Here is a 19,346-nt window from a genome sequence, read left to right as displayed (position 1 = left end):
CTGAGCACAGATATATACATTTGTTTCATGCTTTCTCCTTGTGCGCATTATTGCCCCGTGCGGAGAGACGCGGATGGAAAGTGACAGCTCCTATTAATGCATTTGTGTATATCACTGTCAGGCACATTAACCCATTTACGTGTTGACTGGTTGTCTTGCCTACCCCAGGTCCACCGCAGCTGGATAATCTTCTTGCCTATGTCACCATGAATATCACAAGCAAAAAACGGCTTTAATACTGCCCCCTATAGACAAAGCTATGGCTTTAAGCAGGATGATCATTTTTCTTTCCTGTCTCATGTAATAGTCATAAGTGGGAGTGAAATTCACTCTGTTCGATGCCTTTTGAACTCCAAATATTAAAGTAAGTTCAGATTACAGACATAGCAGTACAGATCTAGATACTTAAAGGGGTTTTCTGGACTTGAGCTAAATTTCTGGAGTTACTCTACATGTCAGCAGACTGTCAAATCCTGACAATGAGCGGGAGGTCACGCGCCAGCTAGATTCTTATCTGCTTCACGGTCAGATTTTGCAAATATGGATTTGCATAGAGTGACTGCAAAATAGGGATTTTTGTGTACTCACCGTAAAATCCTTTTCACCGAGCCAATCATTGGGGGACACAGAGACAGTGGGTGTTATGCTGCTGGCCACTAGGAGGACACTAAGTAAACCAGAAAAAAGTTAGCTCCTCCCCTGCAGTATACACCCTCTCGCTGGCTAAGATTTCTCCAGTTTGGTGAAAAAAAGCAGTAGGAGCATAAAGTCAACAATAACCATAATTATGTCAAAACCTAAGAATGCTACAGTGAGCCAATAGGCTAAACAGGGTGGGTGCTGTGTCCCCCAATGATTGGCTCGGAGAAAAGGATTTTACATTGAGTACACAAAAATCCCTATTTCTCCTACGCCTCATTGGGGGACACAGAGACAGTGGGACGTCCTAAAGCAGTCTCTTGGTGGGGAGCATATGTCTGCTAATACCCCATGTACCACTGAGTCAACACTGAGGTTCTGCCGATTGCAGGCTGCGTCTGCCGAGAGCTGCATCCGCAGAGGCCTGAGAATGAATTTGGTAATGTCTTGTAAAAGTATGCAGACTGAACCAAGTCGCAGCCTTGCAGACCTGTTCTGCTGACACCTGGTGCCGAATGGCCCACGAGGCGCCCACTGAGCGGGTAGAGTGCGCCTTAATCCCTGCTGGGACTGGCGCGTTCCTGACACAGTAGGATTCCTGAATCTCCAAGCGAATCCACTTGGCTAGCGTTGCTTGTGAAGCATCTAGACCCTTCCTCTGCCCCTCTGGAAGCATGAACAGGGCATCTGACTTGCGGAAGGGAGCCGTCCACGAGATGTACCGTCTCATAGCCCTAACCACATCCAGGGTGTGGAGGGCCTTCTCAATGCGATGGACTGGCGCCGGACAAAAGGAAGGCAAAACAATTTCCTCGCCGAGATGGAATGAGGAGACGACCTTGGGCAGGAAGGACGGGGACGTCCTGAGAACTACCTTGTCCTGATGAAAATTCAGGAACGGGGGGGCGTGGCCTGGATCTCACACAGGGAGGACGTGTTTTATGGCAGCTCCCGCTTCCAGCCACAAATCCACTTTATTTGGCCCAGACGAAAGTGGCAAAAACGATTTTTGAAGTACCCCGGGCTTGGAGAAGGTGAGGGGCGGTGGGGAGAAGAGAGGGGCTGCTGATCTCTGCCGTGACACCGGAGCGCAGAGCGGCCTCGTGGGGGGTGCTGCAGCGCTGGAGAGAGACTGGCGCCATCTTTACATACCCCTGAGCACAAGGCCTGGAAACCGGACCGCAGGAGACCCTCGATAGAGACGTGAGACCACGGAATAAGGAGCGGTCTCGCCAGTTGGAGTAAAAGGCGGTGAGAGGGAGCCCCCGGTGAGCTGTCTGTGGGGCCTGCGGGGATCATTATCGGTACGTGCGGTGGAGGAGGGTGCTGGCTCTGGGCCAGAAGGGTTGTTGGCGGCCCCCTACTTTCACTGAGACATTTCCCAGGGACTGAGTTGTTTTTTGAACAGGGGGTATCGCTCTCCCCACATAGAGGAGCTGCTGTCAGCAGATTTATGAGCCATTGGTGAGGAGGACATTGTGTCTTTTCTGAAGCGCCACGGTGGGGAGTTGGTGTTACCTTATCCCTACCGGCTCCAGCAGATCCCCGCGGATGTTTCCATATATTAACCCCTCGCCCTCCAAGTTGCATGGGGCTATTTTCATATAGAAAAATGCACTACTAGACTTTTCTTGACGCACGGGTGGTAAATTAAAGGCGCGCTTCAATCAAGCAAAATGGTCAAAACTAACAAAGAGCGTGCAAAACCGTTGGCTGCAGAGGCGTATAGAAGCAAACAGGGTGAAATGGATAAATTTTTGAGAAATAAATCTGCTTCGTCTAAACCTAATGCTAAAAGGCTCCCTGCAGAGGTTGTGGAGGAGGAGCATGTCGAGGACTCAGACTCCAGTGATGATGCTTCAGGCAGCGATGTCACTCAATCAGATTCTGGGAAGCTTTCTAGATCATTTTTTAAAAAATTATTAGCACAAGCTATAAAACCATTAGTTAATGAGATATCTGGTATGAGAACGGACTTGCTACACATTGGTAATAGAGTGGAGTCTTTGGAGTCCTCTCAGTCTTCTATCATTAGCCACTCCAATGCCATGAGAGAGCATCTGGACTACCACAGAACACAACTTAACAACTCTTTTCTGGCTCTCGAGGATCAGGAAAATCGGAGTCGCAGGAAGAACATACGGATAAAAGGCTTACCTGAAAGTGTTTCCACAGAAATATTAGAAAAATCTACGAAAGAGATCTTCGCCCTCTTAATCCCACAAGAAACATGTGATCGAATTATAATAGAAAGGGTGCATAGATCACTTAGACCAAAGCCGAAGCCAGCGGAACCTCCGAGGGATGTGATTTGCGGCCTATTGAGCTATTTGGATACAAATGCTATTTTGTCTGCCTCAAGAGACATTAAAAATCTTTCTTATGAGGGATCTGCTATTCATCTTTATCAGGATGTTGCGCCGTCAACCCTTGCAAAAAGAAGAGTCCTGAGGCCCCTCCTGGAGGTGTTACGCTCACGTAAAATCTTATACAAATGGCTGTTTCCGTTTGGTATATCTATACAAGGAGATGGTAGGCAAATAATGGTTCGGACCCCTGAAGATTTAACCAAAGTATGGGACACTTTTGGCATTGCCCCTATGGATATTCCTTCCTGGCTACCTCTGGACATGGATCATCGCACACCTCCCCCTGTCCATGCCTTTACCGGAGGGCAGGGTGATTGGGTCTTGGGAAAGAAACGCTCGACTCCTAAAAGAGGGAAATCTGGAATGGAAAAGTTGATACCCCCCTGAGCTATTTTGTGCTTCTCTCGGTTGCATTTTTCCAATACTGGAGCCGGACCTCTTGGTCCACTCGGACATGATCTATCTTATTTCAGCTTGCTAAGTTTGACATTTACTCATGTGTTGATATCATTCAATTGCCGTATAAGTTAATATGTGCCACTTGTGTGTCGGAAATGTTATTTCCTGCTCTGTTATGGGAGGTATGTTTGACCCCCTACCTCTGCTACAGGCAGGTAGTTGGTTCTTGTTATATTTTTCTTGTTTTATCTTAATAATTTTTAAGGTTTTTGTTCTTTTTTTCATCTCTTTATTTTTTTTTAATTTCGGTGGTTTGATGACAGAGGAATCTTTATTATTGCTTCCTTTACCAAACTATGGGTGACAAGGTAACCTTCGCTACTATGACAGTGGCCTCGTATAATGTAAAGGGCTTACGATCCCCAAGTAAGAGAAGCCAAGTATTGAATCTTTTGCATTCAAAGAAGTCTAGTATAGCTTTCCTGCAGGAGACACATTTTAAAAAAGGGAGAGTCCCAGATATGTCTAGATCTCGCTACCCGACCTGGTATCACAGTGCGGGCGGTTCAGCGTCATGTGGAGTGAGTATTGCTATAAAGAAAAATGTTCCCTTTATTTTGAGTGATTGTTTATCGGATTCAGAAGGCAGGTACATTATAATTAAGGGCTTTTTGGCCAACACTAAGATTACCCTATGTAATTTATATGCCCCAAATAGGAACCAGATAGGTTGGCTGTGTAAAACATTGAATGTTCTAGAACTTTTTGCTGAGGGTCTGTTGTTGGTGGGAGGGGATTTTAACGTATCTTTAAACCCAACTTTAGATACTTCAACGGGCAGGTCGGCTCTTTCTCAAAGGGCGCTGAGAAGATTACACCTTTCGCTACAAAAATTGCATCTGATAGACCCTTGGAGAACACTTTTTCCTTCGGGCAGAGATTACACTTTTTATTCCCATCCGAACAATAGCTATCACAGAATTGATTACCTATTGATACAAGCAGTTAATCTCCAATTAATTAAAAAAGCTAATATAGATATCATCTCTCTCTCAGACCACGCTCCCATTTTTCTTGACATAGAGATAAAAACTTTACCACGGCCGGATGGGTCATGGTCACTGAATGAGACACTGTTGGACTCGGATTCACACATTGAAAAACAGACAAACACTCTTGACTTTTTTCAAAATAATTTGCACTCAGGCCCGCCCTTGCCTATGGTATGGGAATCACATAAAGCTGTAATAAGAGGGGAATTTATAGCCCTAGGCTCCCATTTGAAAAAAGAGCGAACAAAAAAGGTTGTGTCTATTCTACATCAAATTAGTTCCTTTGAGAGATTACATAAGAGATCTCAGGTAAATAAAACATTATCTGAACTGACAGATTTGAGAACCTCATTAAAAAACCTTTTAAACATTCAATCAGCAAAAATTTATATGAGGAGTAAGCAGAAGTTTTATCTCCATGGCAATAAAAGTAGTAAGCTTATGACATCCCTACTTAAGAAACAAAAAGAAAAGACGTTTATTAGACAACTCAGAGCTTTGGATGGCTCTTCAATTCTCGGGACTGCAGATATTGCCAGGGAGTTTAAAACCTTTTACGAAAATTTATACAATTTAAATACACCGGATAGCATGCAGGAGCCAGTCACAGCCTTGGCAAAAATAAAAGAATTCTTGACCTCACTACATCTCCCTAAAATAACTCTTGAAGGCCAGTCCTTGCTGACTGCTCCAGTTACCCCCAAAGAAATTTTAGACACTCTTTCTACTATTCCGAACGGAAAGGCACCAGGTCCAGATGGTCTTCCTATTATCTATTATAAAAAGTTTATAAAACCACTGTTGCCTCGCCTGGTGTCTGTTTAATTCCTATCTAGAAGGCCAGCTCCCTCCTAGACAATCCTTAGAGGCATACATCACAGTCCTCCCTAAGGAGGGTAAAGACCCCAACCTGTGCGCTAGCTACAGACCAATATCACTGCTTAATGCAGATATTAAGATGTGGGCTAAAATATTAGCGGGCAGATTAAGTAATTTCTTACCTAAGCTAATTCATGCAGATCAAGTTGGTTTTGTAAGAGGCAGGGAAGGGAAGGATAATTCTACTAAAGTCATTCAGTCTATAATGTTTGCTAAGACTCGGGGTATACCTTTGATGCTTCTGTCGACGGATGCTGAGAAGGCTTTCGACAGAGTGAGCTGGAGGTTCATGGAACAAATAATGATTAAGTTTGGCTTCCCCCCTCAATATATAACAGCGGTTCTCTCGCTTTATTCCCAACCGACGGCCAAGGTTAGAGTCAACGGCACCCTGTCAGATAGTTTTGGGATTAATAACGGGACTAGACAGGGTTGTCCCTTGTCGCCATCTTTGTTCATTTTAGTTGTAGAAACTTTGATACAAAGCATCAGACAAGACCAACGTATAGAGGGGTTGTCGGTGGGTCAAGGGTCACTCAAAACTCTAGCTTTCGCGGATGATCTGCTTTTCCTTATCTCCAATCCATCCCGAGCATTCCCAATTATCCTTCAGGCCTTTCATCATTTTGGTCTCCTTTCTAATTTTAAAATTAATTTGTCAAAGTCTGAAGTGCTGAACGTTGGTCTCCCTCACTCTCAGACCTCCACTATTCGTACGCAGATTCCATTTTCTTGGGCTACTAGTTCTATTAGATATTTGGGAATAACGATAACTAGAGATCCCGCCAACCTATTCCAAAATAACTACATTCCCTTAATTCAAAAGATCAAAGGCCTGATGCAGAAGTATAGCTTACCCACTTTATCCTGGATGGGTCGTATTAATGTGTTTAAGGCATATATAATGCCTATTATACTATATACCATGAACATGGTTCCGATTCGGATTCCCCTGGCATTTTTTGGAACGTTAAAATCCCTTATTGGAAGATTTATTTGGAAATCTAAAAGGGCTAGGTTACCATATAAGTTTCTCTCTCGCCCTATCTCTTCTGGAGGATTGGGGGTCCCAGACCTTCTTTTATATTATAAGGCTATTCATCTCAGTAGATGGTTAAAGGTGGTGTCCTGTGCTGGAAGAGAGGAGGGGGATAGTGTCGACTGGGCTTTATTGGGCTCGAGGAGTTTGCCGTATCTTTGGACTAGGGCTACACCGCCGGCCTCTCTTAGGTTGGATGACATAACTACAACTACGTTGCGTATTAAAAGATTGGTAATGGGAGAGTTCCCGGAAGATACCTTCCCCTCAATATTGACACCGATCGGCTCAATTCCCTATTTGTTAGAGCTAGATTTTCAAGACCCATACAATTTATGGTCCAACCTCCCTAGAGAAACTTTGAATAGTTTTTATGGTAATAGCACCTTGCGGGAGGGGTCTTGGCCACAGGGCGCGTTGACTCAACCAACAAATTTTCTTCAAAAACAACACATCAGACGTACACTTTTACAGTTTAGACGGAGATTCCCGTCTAAATCTAATTGGTCCTGGTTAGATCTTATGGTTAAACGTCCGTCCCCACGGCTAAAAATTATATCTTGCATTTACTCGCATCTCATCTCTCCGACTGTACATTCTAAACCCTCGTTTATACACTCTTGGGAAATGGAACTTAACACCACGTTTACAGAAGACCAAATATCTAGAATGCTGTCAAATGCTCGGGGTTTCTCTAGATGTGTACTTCTGCAGGAGAATTCTTATAAAATATTGACTAGGTGGCATTTAACTCCAGCTAAATTATTCCAGTTAGGCCTCGTGGATAACGATAAATGTTGGCGATGCCTCAATTCTAGAGGACATCATTCACATATATTCTGGGACTGCCCTAGATTGCGGTTTTTTTGGGAGGGAGTTGAACTAGTTCTCAAAAAATTAAAACTAATAAAGGCTGATCTTAGAGCCACAGAGGCTCTCCTTTCATGCCCATCTAAAGATTTTTTACCAAAAAAACATGGGCTTCTTCCACTGATGAGTGCGGCGAGACAGTTGATAGCTGCCCATTGGAAAGATGTAGCTCCTCCCACGTTGGGAGAATGGTATACTAAAATAAATCAAATCTCTCGCTTAGAGGAGCTGTCTAGCTGGGAAATTTATAATCATAGGGCTTACGTGTTGACTTGGGCCCCTTGGAATAGGTATTTAGAAGACAACCCTCTTTAAGGGCATTTTAGAGTTTCTCAAGTTTAAGTTTAACTGAATTAGACGGCTTCTGTTCTGGGGCTCTTAGCCTCATTGCCTCAAACTAGATAGCCCAAATGTAATGTAGTGCGATGCATTATTTTCCAAAAGTGCACCCATTTAATAATTGTGCTCCTGTTGTCAACCACATGATGTTGATGTTAATGTTGTTGATACTGTACATGTATATGTACCCTTTTTCCCCTCCCCTTTCTTTTTATCTTTTCTTTTCTCCCCTACATACTTCTCCCTCATTTTTTCCTTCCTTCTCGCCTTAGACCAACCCTTATTTAACATTGCGCCAACTGTACCTGAGAACTGGTGTTGTGTTTAATGGTGTTGTGAAAAATTTCAAAATAAAGAATTTACAAAAAAAAAAAAAGAAAATTCAGGAACGGAGAACGGCAGGACAGGGCTGCCAATTCCGAAACTCGTCTGATTGACGTAATTGCCACTAGAAAGACCACCTTCCAAGAGAGGATGGTCAGTGACACGTCCTGCAGCGGTTCGAAAGGAGCCTCCTGTAAGGCCCCGAGGACCAGGTTAAGGTCCCATGATTCCAATGGCCTTCTATAAGGAGGCGCCACAAGGGAAACTCCCTGAATGAACATCTTGACCTGAAGTTTGGTGGCAATTTTGCGTTGGAAAAGCACTGACAAGGCTGAAATTTCGCCCTTGAGTGAGCTAAGTGCGAGGCCTGATTTTTAATCCAGATTGAAGGAATTCCAATATGGCCAGAATGGAAAACACCAGAGGGGATCGACCATGATCCTTGCACCACGAAAAGAAGGTTTTCCAGGTGCGGTGATAGATGTGCATGGACACAGGCTTCCTAACACTATTCATGGTGGAAATCACGTCGTGAGAGAACCCAGCCTGTGCTAAAATCCAGGATTCAACAGAGTTCTGGTGGTAAATCGGGCCCTGTGAGAGTAGATCCATGCGATCTGGAAGTCGCCAGGGGACGTCGGCGACCAGTCGTATTAGTTCTGTATACCATACTCGGCGCGGCCAATCTGGCGCGACTAGGATCACTGGTACTCCCTCCGCTCTGATCTTCTTGTTGACCCTGGGAAGCAAGGGAAGAGGGGGGAAGATGTACGTGATCCGGAACCGGTGCCATGGGAGAACTAGGGCGTCCGCTCCGATGGCACATGGATCCCGCTATCGGGCAATGAACTAAGGAACCCTGTTGTTTAGTCTTGTGGCCATGAGATCCACATCCAGAGTCCCCCAACGATGACAAATCTGCTGAAAGACTTCCGGATGAAGAGACCACTCTCCCGAGGCAATGCCTTGTCGACTCAGAAAATCTGCCACCCAATTTTCTACGCCCAGGATGTGGATTGCTGAGATGGGAGAATGGTTGGTCTCGGTCCAATGGAGGATGTGACTCACTTTGTGCATGGCCATCCTGCTCCGGGTACCTCCCTGGCGGTTGATATACGCTATAGCCTGGCGGTTGATATACGCTATAGCCGTGGCGTCGTCGGATTGGATCCTGATGGGGTGACCTGCGAGATGGTGGAAACACCGAAGAGCTAACCTGATCGCTCGTATCTCCAAAATGTTGATGGGGAAACGTGACTCTCGGGTTGACCAATGACCCTGTGCCGTGTGGTGACGAAAGACTACACCCCAGCCGAGAAGACTTGTGTTGGTGGTTAAAACCAACCATCTTACTGGGAGAAAAGACCTCCCTTGATTCAGGGAGGACCTCAGTGTCCAACTGAGGGCTTGCCTGACCCGCAGGGACAGAAGGATCCGACAGTCCAGGGAGAACGGGTTCTTGTCCCAAGCTAACAGCAACGCATGTTGTAAGGGACGGAGATGGAACTGTGCAAATGGAACTACTTCCATTGCAGCCATCATCTTTCTGAGAACTCTCATGCTGAAACGAATGGAGTGAGAAACTGGTAGGGAAAGAGTCCGCGCTGTCTGTTGTAAGGCTTGAGTCTTTTCTGGAGGGAGAATGACCAACCCGCGGGAAGTGTCCAAGATCATTCCTAAAAAGGAAATCTGCTGAGCCGGTTTTGGGAAAGACTTTTCGAAGTTTATTTTCCACCCCAGGCGAGAAAGTGTATTTACTGTTATATCCACGGATTCCACGCAGGCTGGAAGGGACGGACCCTTGATGAGCAGGTCGCCTAGATACATTAACTCCACTACTTCCCGAGAGTGGAGAATGGCCATGACAGCCGCCATGACCTTGGTAAAGACCCTGAGGGCGGTGGCGAGTCCGAAGGGCAAGGCAACGAACAGGAAGTGTTCCTCGTGAATTGCAAAACGCAGGAACTGCTGGTGGGACGGGCAGATCGGAATGTGAAAGTAAGCGTCCTTGATGTCGATGGATGCTAGGAACTCTCCTTTTTCCATGGAAGCGACAACTGATCGGAGATTCCATTCGGAATCGCCGTACCTTGACAAACTGATTTAACAGTTTGAGATCCAGAATGGGTCGCACTGTCCCGTCCTTTTTTGGACCCACAAAAAAGGTTTGAATAAAATCCCCTGAACCTTTCGTGATGAGGGACCGGAATGATGACTCTGTCCCTTAGCAGAGCCTGAACAGCCCGAAGGAAGGCTCTTGTCATTTTCTTGGGGGGAGAGGAAAGGAAAAACCGAGTTGGAGGGGGAGAAGAAAATTCTATCTTGTATCCGGAGGACACCAGCTCCCTGACCTACTTGTCGTGGACGACCGCAAGCCAGGTGTGGCTGAAGGAAAGTAGGCAACCGCCTACTTTGGCGGTGTCCGCTGGATACCGCAACAAGTCATTGGGTAGATCTATGAGATCTGGCTCCCCTAGATCCGGAAGCCCTAGGCCTGGGTTTCCAAGAGCGGTTAGGTCTGTATGAGACCTGGGAACCTCTGTCTCCGCGCGGGGACCGACCTGATCCGGACGAGAGGGTAAAGGAGGACCAACCGGAATTGTTGCAAAAAGATTGAAAACGCGTCGGCTGTTGGTTGCGAAACGGCCGAACAGCCTTTTGTTGAGGAAGGAATTTACTTTTTCCCCCGGTAGTATCAGAAATGAGCTGGTCCAGTTTCTCTCCAAAAAGACGACCCGTTTGAAAGGGGAAAGAAGTCAACGATCTTTTAGATGTGGCATCCGCCCGCCAGTCGCGGAGCCATAGGGCTTCTTCTAATGGAGATCGCATTAGCGGCAGTTTGAGCAGCGCAATTGGCGGCATCAAAAGAAGCATCCACTACAAAGTCCGCTGCGTGAATTAACTGCCTGGTGACAGTGGTTGCCTCAGGAGGAAGATTAGTGCCCTGGATTATTGCCTTAGTGACCCAAATTGTCGCGAAACATGGAAAAAGCGCTGCTCCTAAAACTTCAAAAACTGAACTGGCAAGGTAGTCAATTTGATGACCGGAGGGGGTTCTGACTGAGGAACCCTCAGAAACGGATAGGAGCGTTTTTGAAGCAAGAGGCGATACAGGAGGGTCCATTGGAGGGGACTGTAACCAATCCTTATTAGGTCTGGATTAAAAGGGTATTTAGCCTGAGTAGACTTTGCCCTATGAACCGCTTATGCGGACGATCCCTATGTTTCTGGACAATTTCCTTAAACTCCGGATGGCTGATAAATAACCTGCGCACACGCTTGCTTTTCTTAAATGAGATAGGATGTGCTGGACCGGGGATATTTTCCGCATCCAACTTCAGAATACTGTTGACTGATTCTATAAGACAATCAAGCGACTCTTGACCAGTTGGGGGTTTCTGAGGGGCTGACATGTCAGATTCGAATTCAGAGTCGTGCTCGCTGTGAACCTCAGGAGAGGGAGAGCGAGAGACAGGAGTCGCCGATGCTGAGGCGCGAACGGGACTAGAGGACGCGTCATGGGTCCGCTTTCTAGAGACCTCACCATCCCTTGAACGAATACGGCCCCTACTGGTGGACGGTTCCCGGCTGACCCAAGAGCCCTTCTCGGGAGGTAAGGACGCTTTCTGACTTAAGAGTCCTCCTGGAGGGAGAATATAGCTTGGGTCAGAGACTCCACCGACCGTCACAGGGACGCAGCCCACTCAGGGGTACTAAATGCAGGAGGCCCGTCAGCAGCTGCGGCGAGGGGCGTTTGAGCGCAGGTCTGGTCGCAGACCGTGCTTAACAGATTAGTCTGTGCACTGGGTAAGGCAGACTTGCAAGTGGTACACACGGTAAAAAACGCAGTGTGCTTCTTAGCAGCCCGTTTAGCCTCCTTAGATTGAGACATAGCGCTCCTGAAAGGGTTAACGGCAGAGTCTGTCTGCAGCTGCAGGGAATGTGCCGGGAAGGGGTTTAGCTTTAATCTGAGGGCAGATGCAGCTTACCCACGGTCCTGTGTCCCCCGGGAGGAATAGCGGTGGCCCTGTGGTGTCACCTGGTATCCAGCAGAGTGCCTACCTCACAGCTCGTGTCCAGAGCAGGCTGAAGTAAAAAGACATAGCCCCCGAGATTAGAATTGTGCGTCTCGTAAGGAATGAGAGGCGCCAAGAGGAGGGGGGCGGCGACGTTAATGCGGGTGGCGCTATTCAAATTGCGGCCTAGTAGGCCGGAAAAGCCGGGGACTAAATTTTTGGCCTACCCGAGCGGCCGCAATGGGGCGCTGGTGCACTGCCGCTGACGCTAAGTCAGCGCTTCTCCCGGGGACCAGGACCTGACCCTATACCTCCACTCCAGTGCTCGGCAGGACGCGTTGTCCGGGGCCATCCATGCAGGTCTTCTCATCCTCCTGGGCTGATGTAGCAGAGCTGGAGGAGTTCTTAAAGGGGTATGCTCAATCGATCCTTCCTATGGCAGAGGGATGGGGAGCTATGGGGCTGATTCAGGGCATTTGGAAGCGCTGTTCCAGTCTTCTCCATTGCACTCCATGTGCCTACCCTCGTATCTGTGGATTACCGGGACCATAAGGATCATCGCCATCATCGCCAGAGGAATCCGCCCCAATCGTCGCAGGAAAGTGTATGGCGAGGTATACTCCGCGTGCTTGCCTGTTGTTGGTTCGGGGGAGAGCGGGCCGTAGAAAGGAACAGTCGCCCCCTTCACTCCGTTAATTAAAAAATAAAAATGTACAGAAAAATCAAAAATAAAATAAAAACAGTGGGGTCTGAAACCAGACCCCAGTGCCTTCTATAGACACTAAGCAAGAACTGGGGAAATCTCATCCAGCGAGAGGGTGTATACTGCAGGGGAGGAGCTAACTTTTTTTCTGGTTTACTTAGTGTCCTCCTAGTGGCCAGCAGCATAACACCCACTGTCTCTGTGTCCCCCAATGAGGCGTAGGAGAAAATGTATTTCAAGCTTGGATAACCCCTATAACAATAAGAGACATGCCTGGGGTCACCTCCTAAAAATAAAAGACGCATTACTGTTTTGTTTTTTGTAATGGATTGAAGAATATTTAAAAGCTTTATTTAAAAAAATAAATACTCCCTGCAACCTCCATATGCAAGTGTTAGGACAGTACGGGTCAGATAATACATTGTTCTTGCAGATAGCAAAAACAGGTCTGTAGAGCTTTAAGTGCTGGCTGCTACCAGGCCCGCCGGCCCTTGCCCAAAGGTCTGCCCTGGTACCAGGCACTCCAGAGGCTTAAATCCTAGCTCTTCTACGGGGATTCCAAAGGCCCTCATCTTGGCTTCATAGGTCCGGAGCAGGTCGTTGTGAGCCTGGAATGGAGAAAAAAAAGTTTTAAAAAAATGGAGCCGATGTTCCAAATCCTACATATAGAAAAGGGCGAATTATATGACATTAATGGACCCGTACAGGACCTGTAACTTCTGCATAATAGCATCTATTGGACTCATTGCAAGTATTCTGTGTCAGTCCTAATAAATAGGATAAGTCGTGTGTATGATGGACACCACACAGTAGTGTCTCACAGCTCCCAATGTGGAAGAAAAAGGCACCATTACACCACAAGCGGCTCTTCCAGGCCTACACATTCATCATGAAGGTTTATGAAGAGTTGTTATGCACAAAGGACCAAATCTACATCCAGGAACTCAATAGCCCTCGTTTTCCACCTCCGACACTAATATGATCCATCTAACCAGCAGACCTGAGGTCACCTATATGATCACATCAGAGCTAGTGGATGCATTTGGATTCATTAAGGTCAGTGCTACATGGCCACGTGTGTTGTGTAGCGTTTAGTTTGAGGAGTTGCAAGTATTTCCGATTTCCTGTCCATGGTCATGCATCTCACTTGGCATAGACTTCAATGCATACGACCATGACTTGCACGTGACTTGTTTGCAATGTTGTTTTTATCTACAGCAAAATCGCAGCTCAATTATAGTCATCTGACAGCAAGTTGCATAAATGCTTTTGATCATGTGTCTATCCTACCCCCCACAGACTCCTCCTTAACAATATTGTTACTTCCACACTTTACATGGACAATATGTGAACTTATCTCCTCCCTTTAATTCATTAGGACGTCTGTAGGATGCCTATTTGTAGGGTATATTCCGACTGAGGGTTTTTTTATGGGGATTTTGGATCAGATCCACTCCAAAATCCATATAAAAATAATGCTTCAAATACTCAGAATTCGCTTTGATATGGATTCTCCTTGGTGTGAACATACCCATGAAATAAATGCAATGTATCTCCTTTTATCATATATCATGACAACTATTGTGTTACTAGACTAGAGGTGATTGCTTCACCAGTACTCCCACTGCTATGAATCCTTACCTTAGATACTCTGGCCAGCTCATACTGCAGATCCTTAATGGCGTTATTCTTGGTATCTAACACATCCTGTGCAAAACAAGAAAAAAAATAATTTTGCATATAAAAAAATCTGTACAAGTCCTACAGCGACTGAGCGTCCCGTACCTCCAGCTTGCGAGTGACGGTACTCAGAGCGACCGGGTCCAGGTTTGACGCAGCCAGCACCTCATTAAGTTGCGCTTCTTTCTTCTCTAGAGTATCTCCCAGCGCCTGTAACTTTCTTTCCAGGAGTAAATTCTTAAAGCCGTTCTTTTGCTGAACTTCCTGAATTGCTGCTGTGAATTTATTGTACAGCTCGTCTCGCTCACTCTGGATCTATGGAGTAATAAGGAACAAACTGAGAAATTTCTATCAGTATTTGGTCAGTATTTCACATCAGTATTTTTTTGAAAACCAAAAACAGGAGTGGGTGATAAATACAGAAGTGATGACGTGTTTCTATTATACTTTTCCTCTGATTCTTCCACTTCTGGTTTTGGCTTAGAAATACTGACCAAACACTGTTAGTGTGACTGTAGTCTTAAGGCCCCGTTACACTAAACGATGCACCAGCGATCCTGACAACAATACGACCTTGTCCGGATCGCTGGTGCATCGCTACATGATCGCTGGTGAGCTGCCAAACAGTCAGCTTCACCAGTGATCAGCACCAGCGAGGACGCTGGTCTCTAAGGTAAATATCGGGTTACTAAGCGGCGCGCGTCACTTAGTTACCCGGTGTGTACCTTAGAAACCTGCGTGCTCACGCCTGGAGCTGCCAGCACGCAGGTTTCTAAGGTACACATCGGGTAACTAAGTGACGCGCGCCACTTAGTAACCCGATATTTACCTTAGAGACCAGCTCCCAGCGCCTGCTTAGAGCGCTGAAACGCTCGCTGATCGTTGGCTCACGCTGCCACATGCAGCGATGCGTGCTGGCCAGCGGGAGACCAGCGATCAAAAGATGGCCGTGCAAGATAGCACGATCAGCGATACCCGGCGGGGGGGCCGATTGCTGATCCCCGTCACACACAGCGATCTCACTGGTGAGATCGCTGTGGCGTCACAAAATCAGCGATCTCGCTAGCGAGATTGCTGTGTGTGACGGGGCCTTTACAGAGATCGGTTATCATGGACAGTTAGCTAGAGTGAGCCTTAAATATAGACTTGGATAAATGATAGTATCTGTGATCCTGAGTACAGCCTCCTCCGTTACTCCATAAGGATAAAATAAGCATATAATGGCAGACTACAATGGCGGATGGCACGCCACATCACAATTCTTTGGCTGACACTCACCTTCTGGAACCTTTGCACTAATACTTCATGCTCCCATTTCAGATCTTCTAGTTCTTTCTCTGCTGATTTCAGACGTGATTTTGTGCTCTGTAGAGAGACAGAAAACAATTTAATATAATGATTTATTTACAAGCTGCCGCCATGTTGCACGGAGATAATTGCTTTGGCAGAAAGTGACAGAAGTCGGCTTATGAGGGGATAAGAACTGGATATACAGTGATTACGTCCTCACTGTCCTCATATGTGTACAACCATGTATAATTAATAGGATAAGAAAGTGGCACAGTACAGGAACAGGAGAACCACCAAAAAGATGGTCACTCACAATTCCTCCACATTTATCCTTCCTGACTACTGTTTCATTTTGCTTGTGTCCTTGTCACTACCGCTACCGACTGTTGTCAGGTACAGGGATGAAATCCTCAGCACATTGTCTTGGAGCAGTGGGTGCTGGATTCCTCCAGGTACCAGAAAATGTCCGACCTCATGAGGCCAATGTATAGGCAGCTGCTGGATGATGACGGAAGGGTTGCCACTGATTGACCCTCGTGTTGCCCTGGCCAGAATCAACCACTAAGGACTCTCAATTTAGAATATATTTCAGATAATTTGCAACATCCAGTTTATCCTCTTATATAATACCACAATCCACTGCCCAAATTATACCGCCGTACACCACTAATTAATATGGCTCCAGCTTGTTCCCATACTTCCAATCCTGTCTGCCTCCCCACAACCTGCATTGCTATACAGTGCTCTTCTATGGACTTTAATAAGATGAGATGTGATGATATGTGATAAATTACCTCCCGCTGTGCTGCAAATATAAGTCCTGGCAAATAACTGTGCTTCACTGCACTCCAAAAGAATGAACGTAACATGAAAAACCCTGAAAATCCATTAAACATGGGCTGCACAGGAAGAAGATAAATGACCAAGGCACAGCATGTTCCAAAGGGATGATTTCCTTCAAGGGAATTGAAAAGATATTAAGCTGCTGAGGGTTTCAGGCATGAAATGGTGTGTCCTGGAGAGAAGACTGGAGAAGACACGTCACAGCACATTGCACGGACAGGGGTGAGACACTTACTATCAGAGACGCCTTGTCCTTTTCATAGTTGGTCAGTTGTCTCTGGTGTTCGGCCACTTCCTCGCGAGCCTTCTGCAGCGGCTCAGTGAGCCGACGGTTTTGTTGCTGGAGGTCCGCCATCTCTTTCTCTAAACGATCTTCCTTTTTCCGCATCTCCTCCATCTGCTCCTGTAATAAGGATCATATAAAAGGTTGTTTTATTACAAGGTAAAATAATAAGAAATCTGATAAAATCAAGAGCAGTCGATGGCTTGTTCCATTTCTCTGTTATATACATGTCTGTGCCGATCGGGTGAATGTATGTGACATTCTATAATGAGATCAGGATAAGCGACCACCAGGCACCACTTATCAGATTAATCCAAATGTGTTTAAAAACTAAAGCCCCCCTAAACTAAAGGCCGAATCTTCAGCTGCCAACCATCTCTCCCAGGAGTCCTCATTCAGCTAAGCGCTCCGGTGTTCTCTCAGGGACAATCCCTTTAAGATGACATACACATTAAAGGAACGTCAGCCAAACTCACTAATATATATGGGCAGCGACTGAACAGTTGGATTTTAACAGGCCTGGTCCTTTGCTTTTAAGAGTGATAAGTTGCCACTTGGACACTGGCTCACTGCGCTATCTGTACTCATGGCACGTACACGCTTGGACAGGTCGAGAGTGCAAGTGTATGTGGAATTGTAAGGAATAGCCGTCAGACAGTCATCTAATGTGTATGCCTATTTACAAAAGCCGATCATCTGGAAATGAGAGTTCTCGATCATCTGCTTGTCTAAACCCGATGAGCAAGAAAAACGCTAGATGGTCGGGTGAAATTAACTTTAAGCTTGCTTAAAAATCATCATTCTCTGCAGCACATCACCCCTTGACATGTGCTGCAGAGAACACTGATATTAATGGTATTAACAATTGTTCTGTGTGCATGAAGGTGCATTCAGCCTGCATGATCAGTCTGGTAAAATGACCACTGATGAACTTCTGGGCTTTTAATGGCTGCGGTGGGCAGATCTAATGCCAACCGTCTAGAGTGGGGATCAACAATGTGTTTCCTGTGGAAAGCCAAGTGCAGTTGATATGGAACCTAATATCAATATCAGATTAACCTCTAGCTGCAAAAGATTTGGGTTGATTCATAGTGATGAGTACCAGGAGGTCTGGATCTACAAATCGGTCCCTTCCAGGCCACCATCCGGGCAAAGTGGCCAGATTTCAATTTATCAGGTTAGAGTTGCTAATAAATATATTCTGACCCCAACACTATGGAGGCTTCCTTGCTTTTCATACCTTCAGTGAGTTGATTAGAGCCAGGTTGTTGAGAGTGATGTCATTATAGTAGTTCTTGATGTCGCTGAAGGCCTTCTCATGGTTCTTCATCAGGGCGTTGATCTGTCCGTTCTTCCTTTCCTCAACCTCATGAATTTCCGTCTTTCTACGGAGCTCTAGTTCGTCTCTCAGCACTTGCAACTTCTTTTCGTATTTGGATTCAATTTCTGCATGTGGGATTGGAGGCGTAAAGACTCATTTATAAGGAATTGTGAAAAGAAGCTAACTTCATCGAAATTCTAGGCTTTTAGAGTTGCTGGGGCAGAGAGCGGCCATTCATAGCCATGGTCTGCAGGTGCAATACCTTAGAAAAGAAGATCTGAGTTTTTACATCTACCACGTACGGGGCACTTAGTTTAATAGCCATAGCTGACCTTTTACTTGTCTTTCAAAATCATTCCTCAAGCGTGTGATCTCTTCATCTTGTTTCTAAGGAAGAAAATGTATTCAAAATGTATTCATGCTCCCATAGAGAATATGGAGGAATCATGACATTGTGCACACAGCACACTGTAATGATTTGGAAGCCTCCAGTGACAGAGAGACTGCAGATTTTTGTTGTGAGCTCAGTCAAACCCTTTAATGGTGAACACAGCCTATAAATTCTAGTAATAAGGAATCTAACCTGAAGTATTCAATATGGAACACAGTCTAGAAATCCTAAATAACATGTAGCCTAACCCAAGATTTTAAATAGGGAATGCAGCCTGTAAATTATAATAATTTACAGACTAGTGAGATTTTTATTAGTGAATACAGTCTACAAATCCTAATAATTTGCAGCATAACCTGAGATTTTTCTCATAGTGAATACAGCCTATAAACCTTAATATACAGGAGTGTGGCCTGAGATTTTTGATAATAACTACAGCATATAAATCCTAATAATTTGTAGCCTAACCAGATACTTTGATTAGTGAATACAGCCTATAAAGTCTAATAACCTATAGTCCTAAACATTACTTTCCTCTGGAGTCTTTACTTCATCATTCCTCTTACCATCTTGATGTTCTTCACCACCATCTCGCTGGCGAGCTCCTGCTCCTTGATATCCACTCGCAGACCCCGTATATCTCTGCGTAACACGCTCTCCTGCGTGTGGTGCTCCTTCTGTGCCAGCTTCATAGTGACACTGCCCTCGGCTTTCAGCTCTGAAATGTTGTTCTGGTGCTCATATAGAAGGTGTTTTACTTTCTGCTTGTATACCTAAATCAGGAGAATGAAAATCAGAAGTCAAGGACAAGTTACAACAACGATAGAGAGTACAAAATCATACTTAGGCCAGATGTCACTTCTATGTCCGAATTGGTCGATAGTAGAAACAGTCAGCAAGTTGGTGATA

The 19,346-nt window shown here is 45.7% G+C and overlaps 1 protein-coding gene across 2 annotated transcripts in view; it reads right to left on the bottom strand.

The window, feature by feature from the left end:
- Window positions 1-12,939: 12,939 nt before the first annotated feature.
- The window catches only part of DRC4 (dynein regulatory complex subunit 4), a 44,294-nt gene continuing 37,887 nt past the window's right edge, over window positions 12,940-19,346 (bottom strand). For both annotated transcript variants that reach the window (XM_073583996.1, XM_073583999.1), the window contains exons 4-11: window positions 19,004-19,210; window positions 18,379-18,433; window positions 17,966-18,171; window positions 16,678-16,845; window positions 15,588-15,674; window positions 14,415-14,624; window positions 14,271-14,336; window positions 12,940-13,237 (exon numbers count right to left, since the gene is read on the bottom strand). In XM_073583996.1, coding sequence (XP_073440097.1) covers window positions 13,088-13,237; window positions 14,271-14,336; window positions 14,415-14,624; window positions 15,588-15,674; window positions 16,678-16,845; window positions 17,966-18,171; window positions 18,379-18,433; window positions 19,004-19,210 — 1,149 coding nt within the window. In that variant the 3' untranslated portion in view covers window positions 12,940-13,087. The remainder of the gene's footprint in view (window positions 13,238-14,270; window positions 14,337-14,414; window positions 14,625-15,587; window positions 15,675-16,677; window positions 16,846-17,965; window positions 18,172-18,378; window positions 18,434-19,003; window positions 19,211-19,346) is intronic.

Source organism: Dendrobates tinctorius, unplaced genomic scaffold (genome assembly GCF_039654945.1).
Source record: "Dendrobates tinctorius isolate UK_male_01 unplaced genomic scaffold, ASM3965494v1 ptg000009l, whole genome shotgun sequence".
Classification (NCBI taxonomy): Eukaryota; Metazoa; Chordata; class Amphibia; order Anura; family Dendrobatidae; genus Dendrobates; species Dendrobates tinctorius.
Note: the sequence above shows the minus strand (reverse complement) of the source record. Positions and strands in the feature narration are given on the sequence as shown.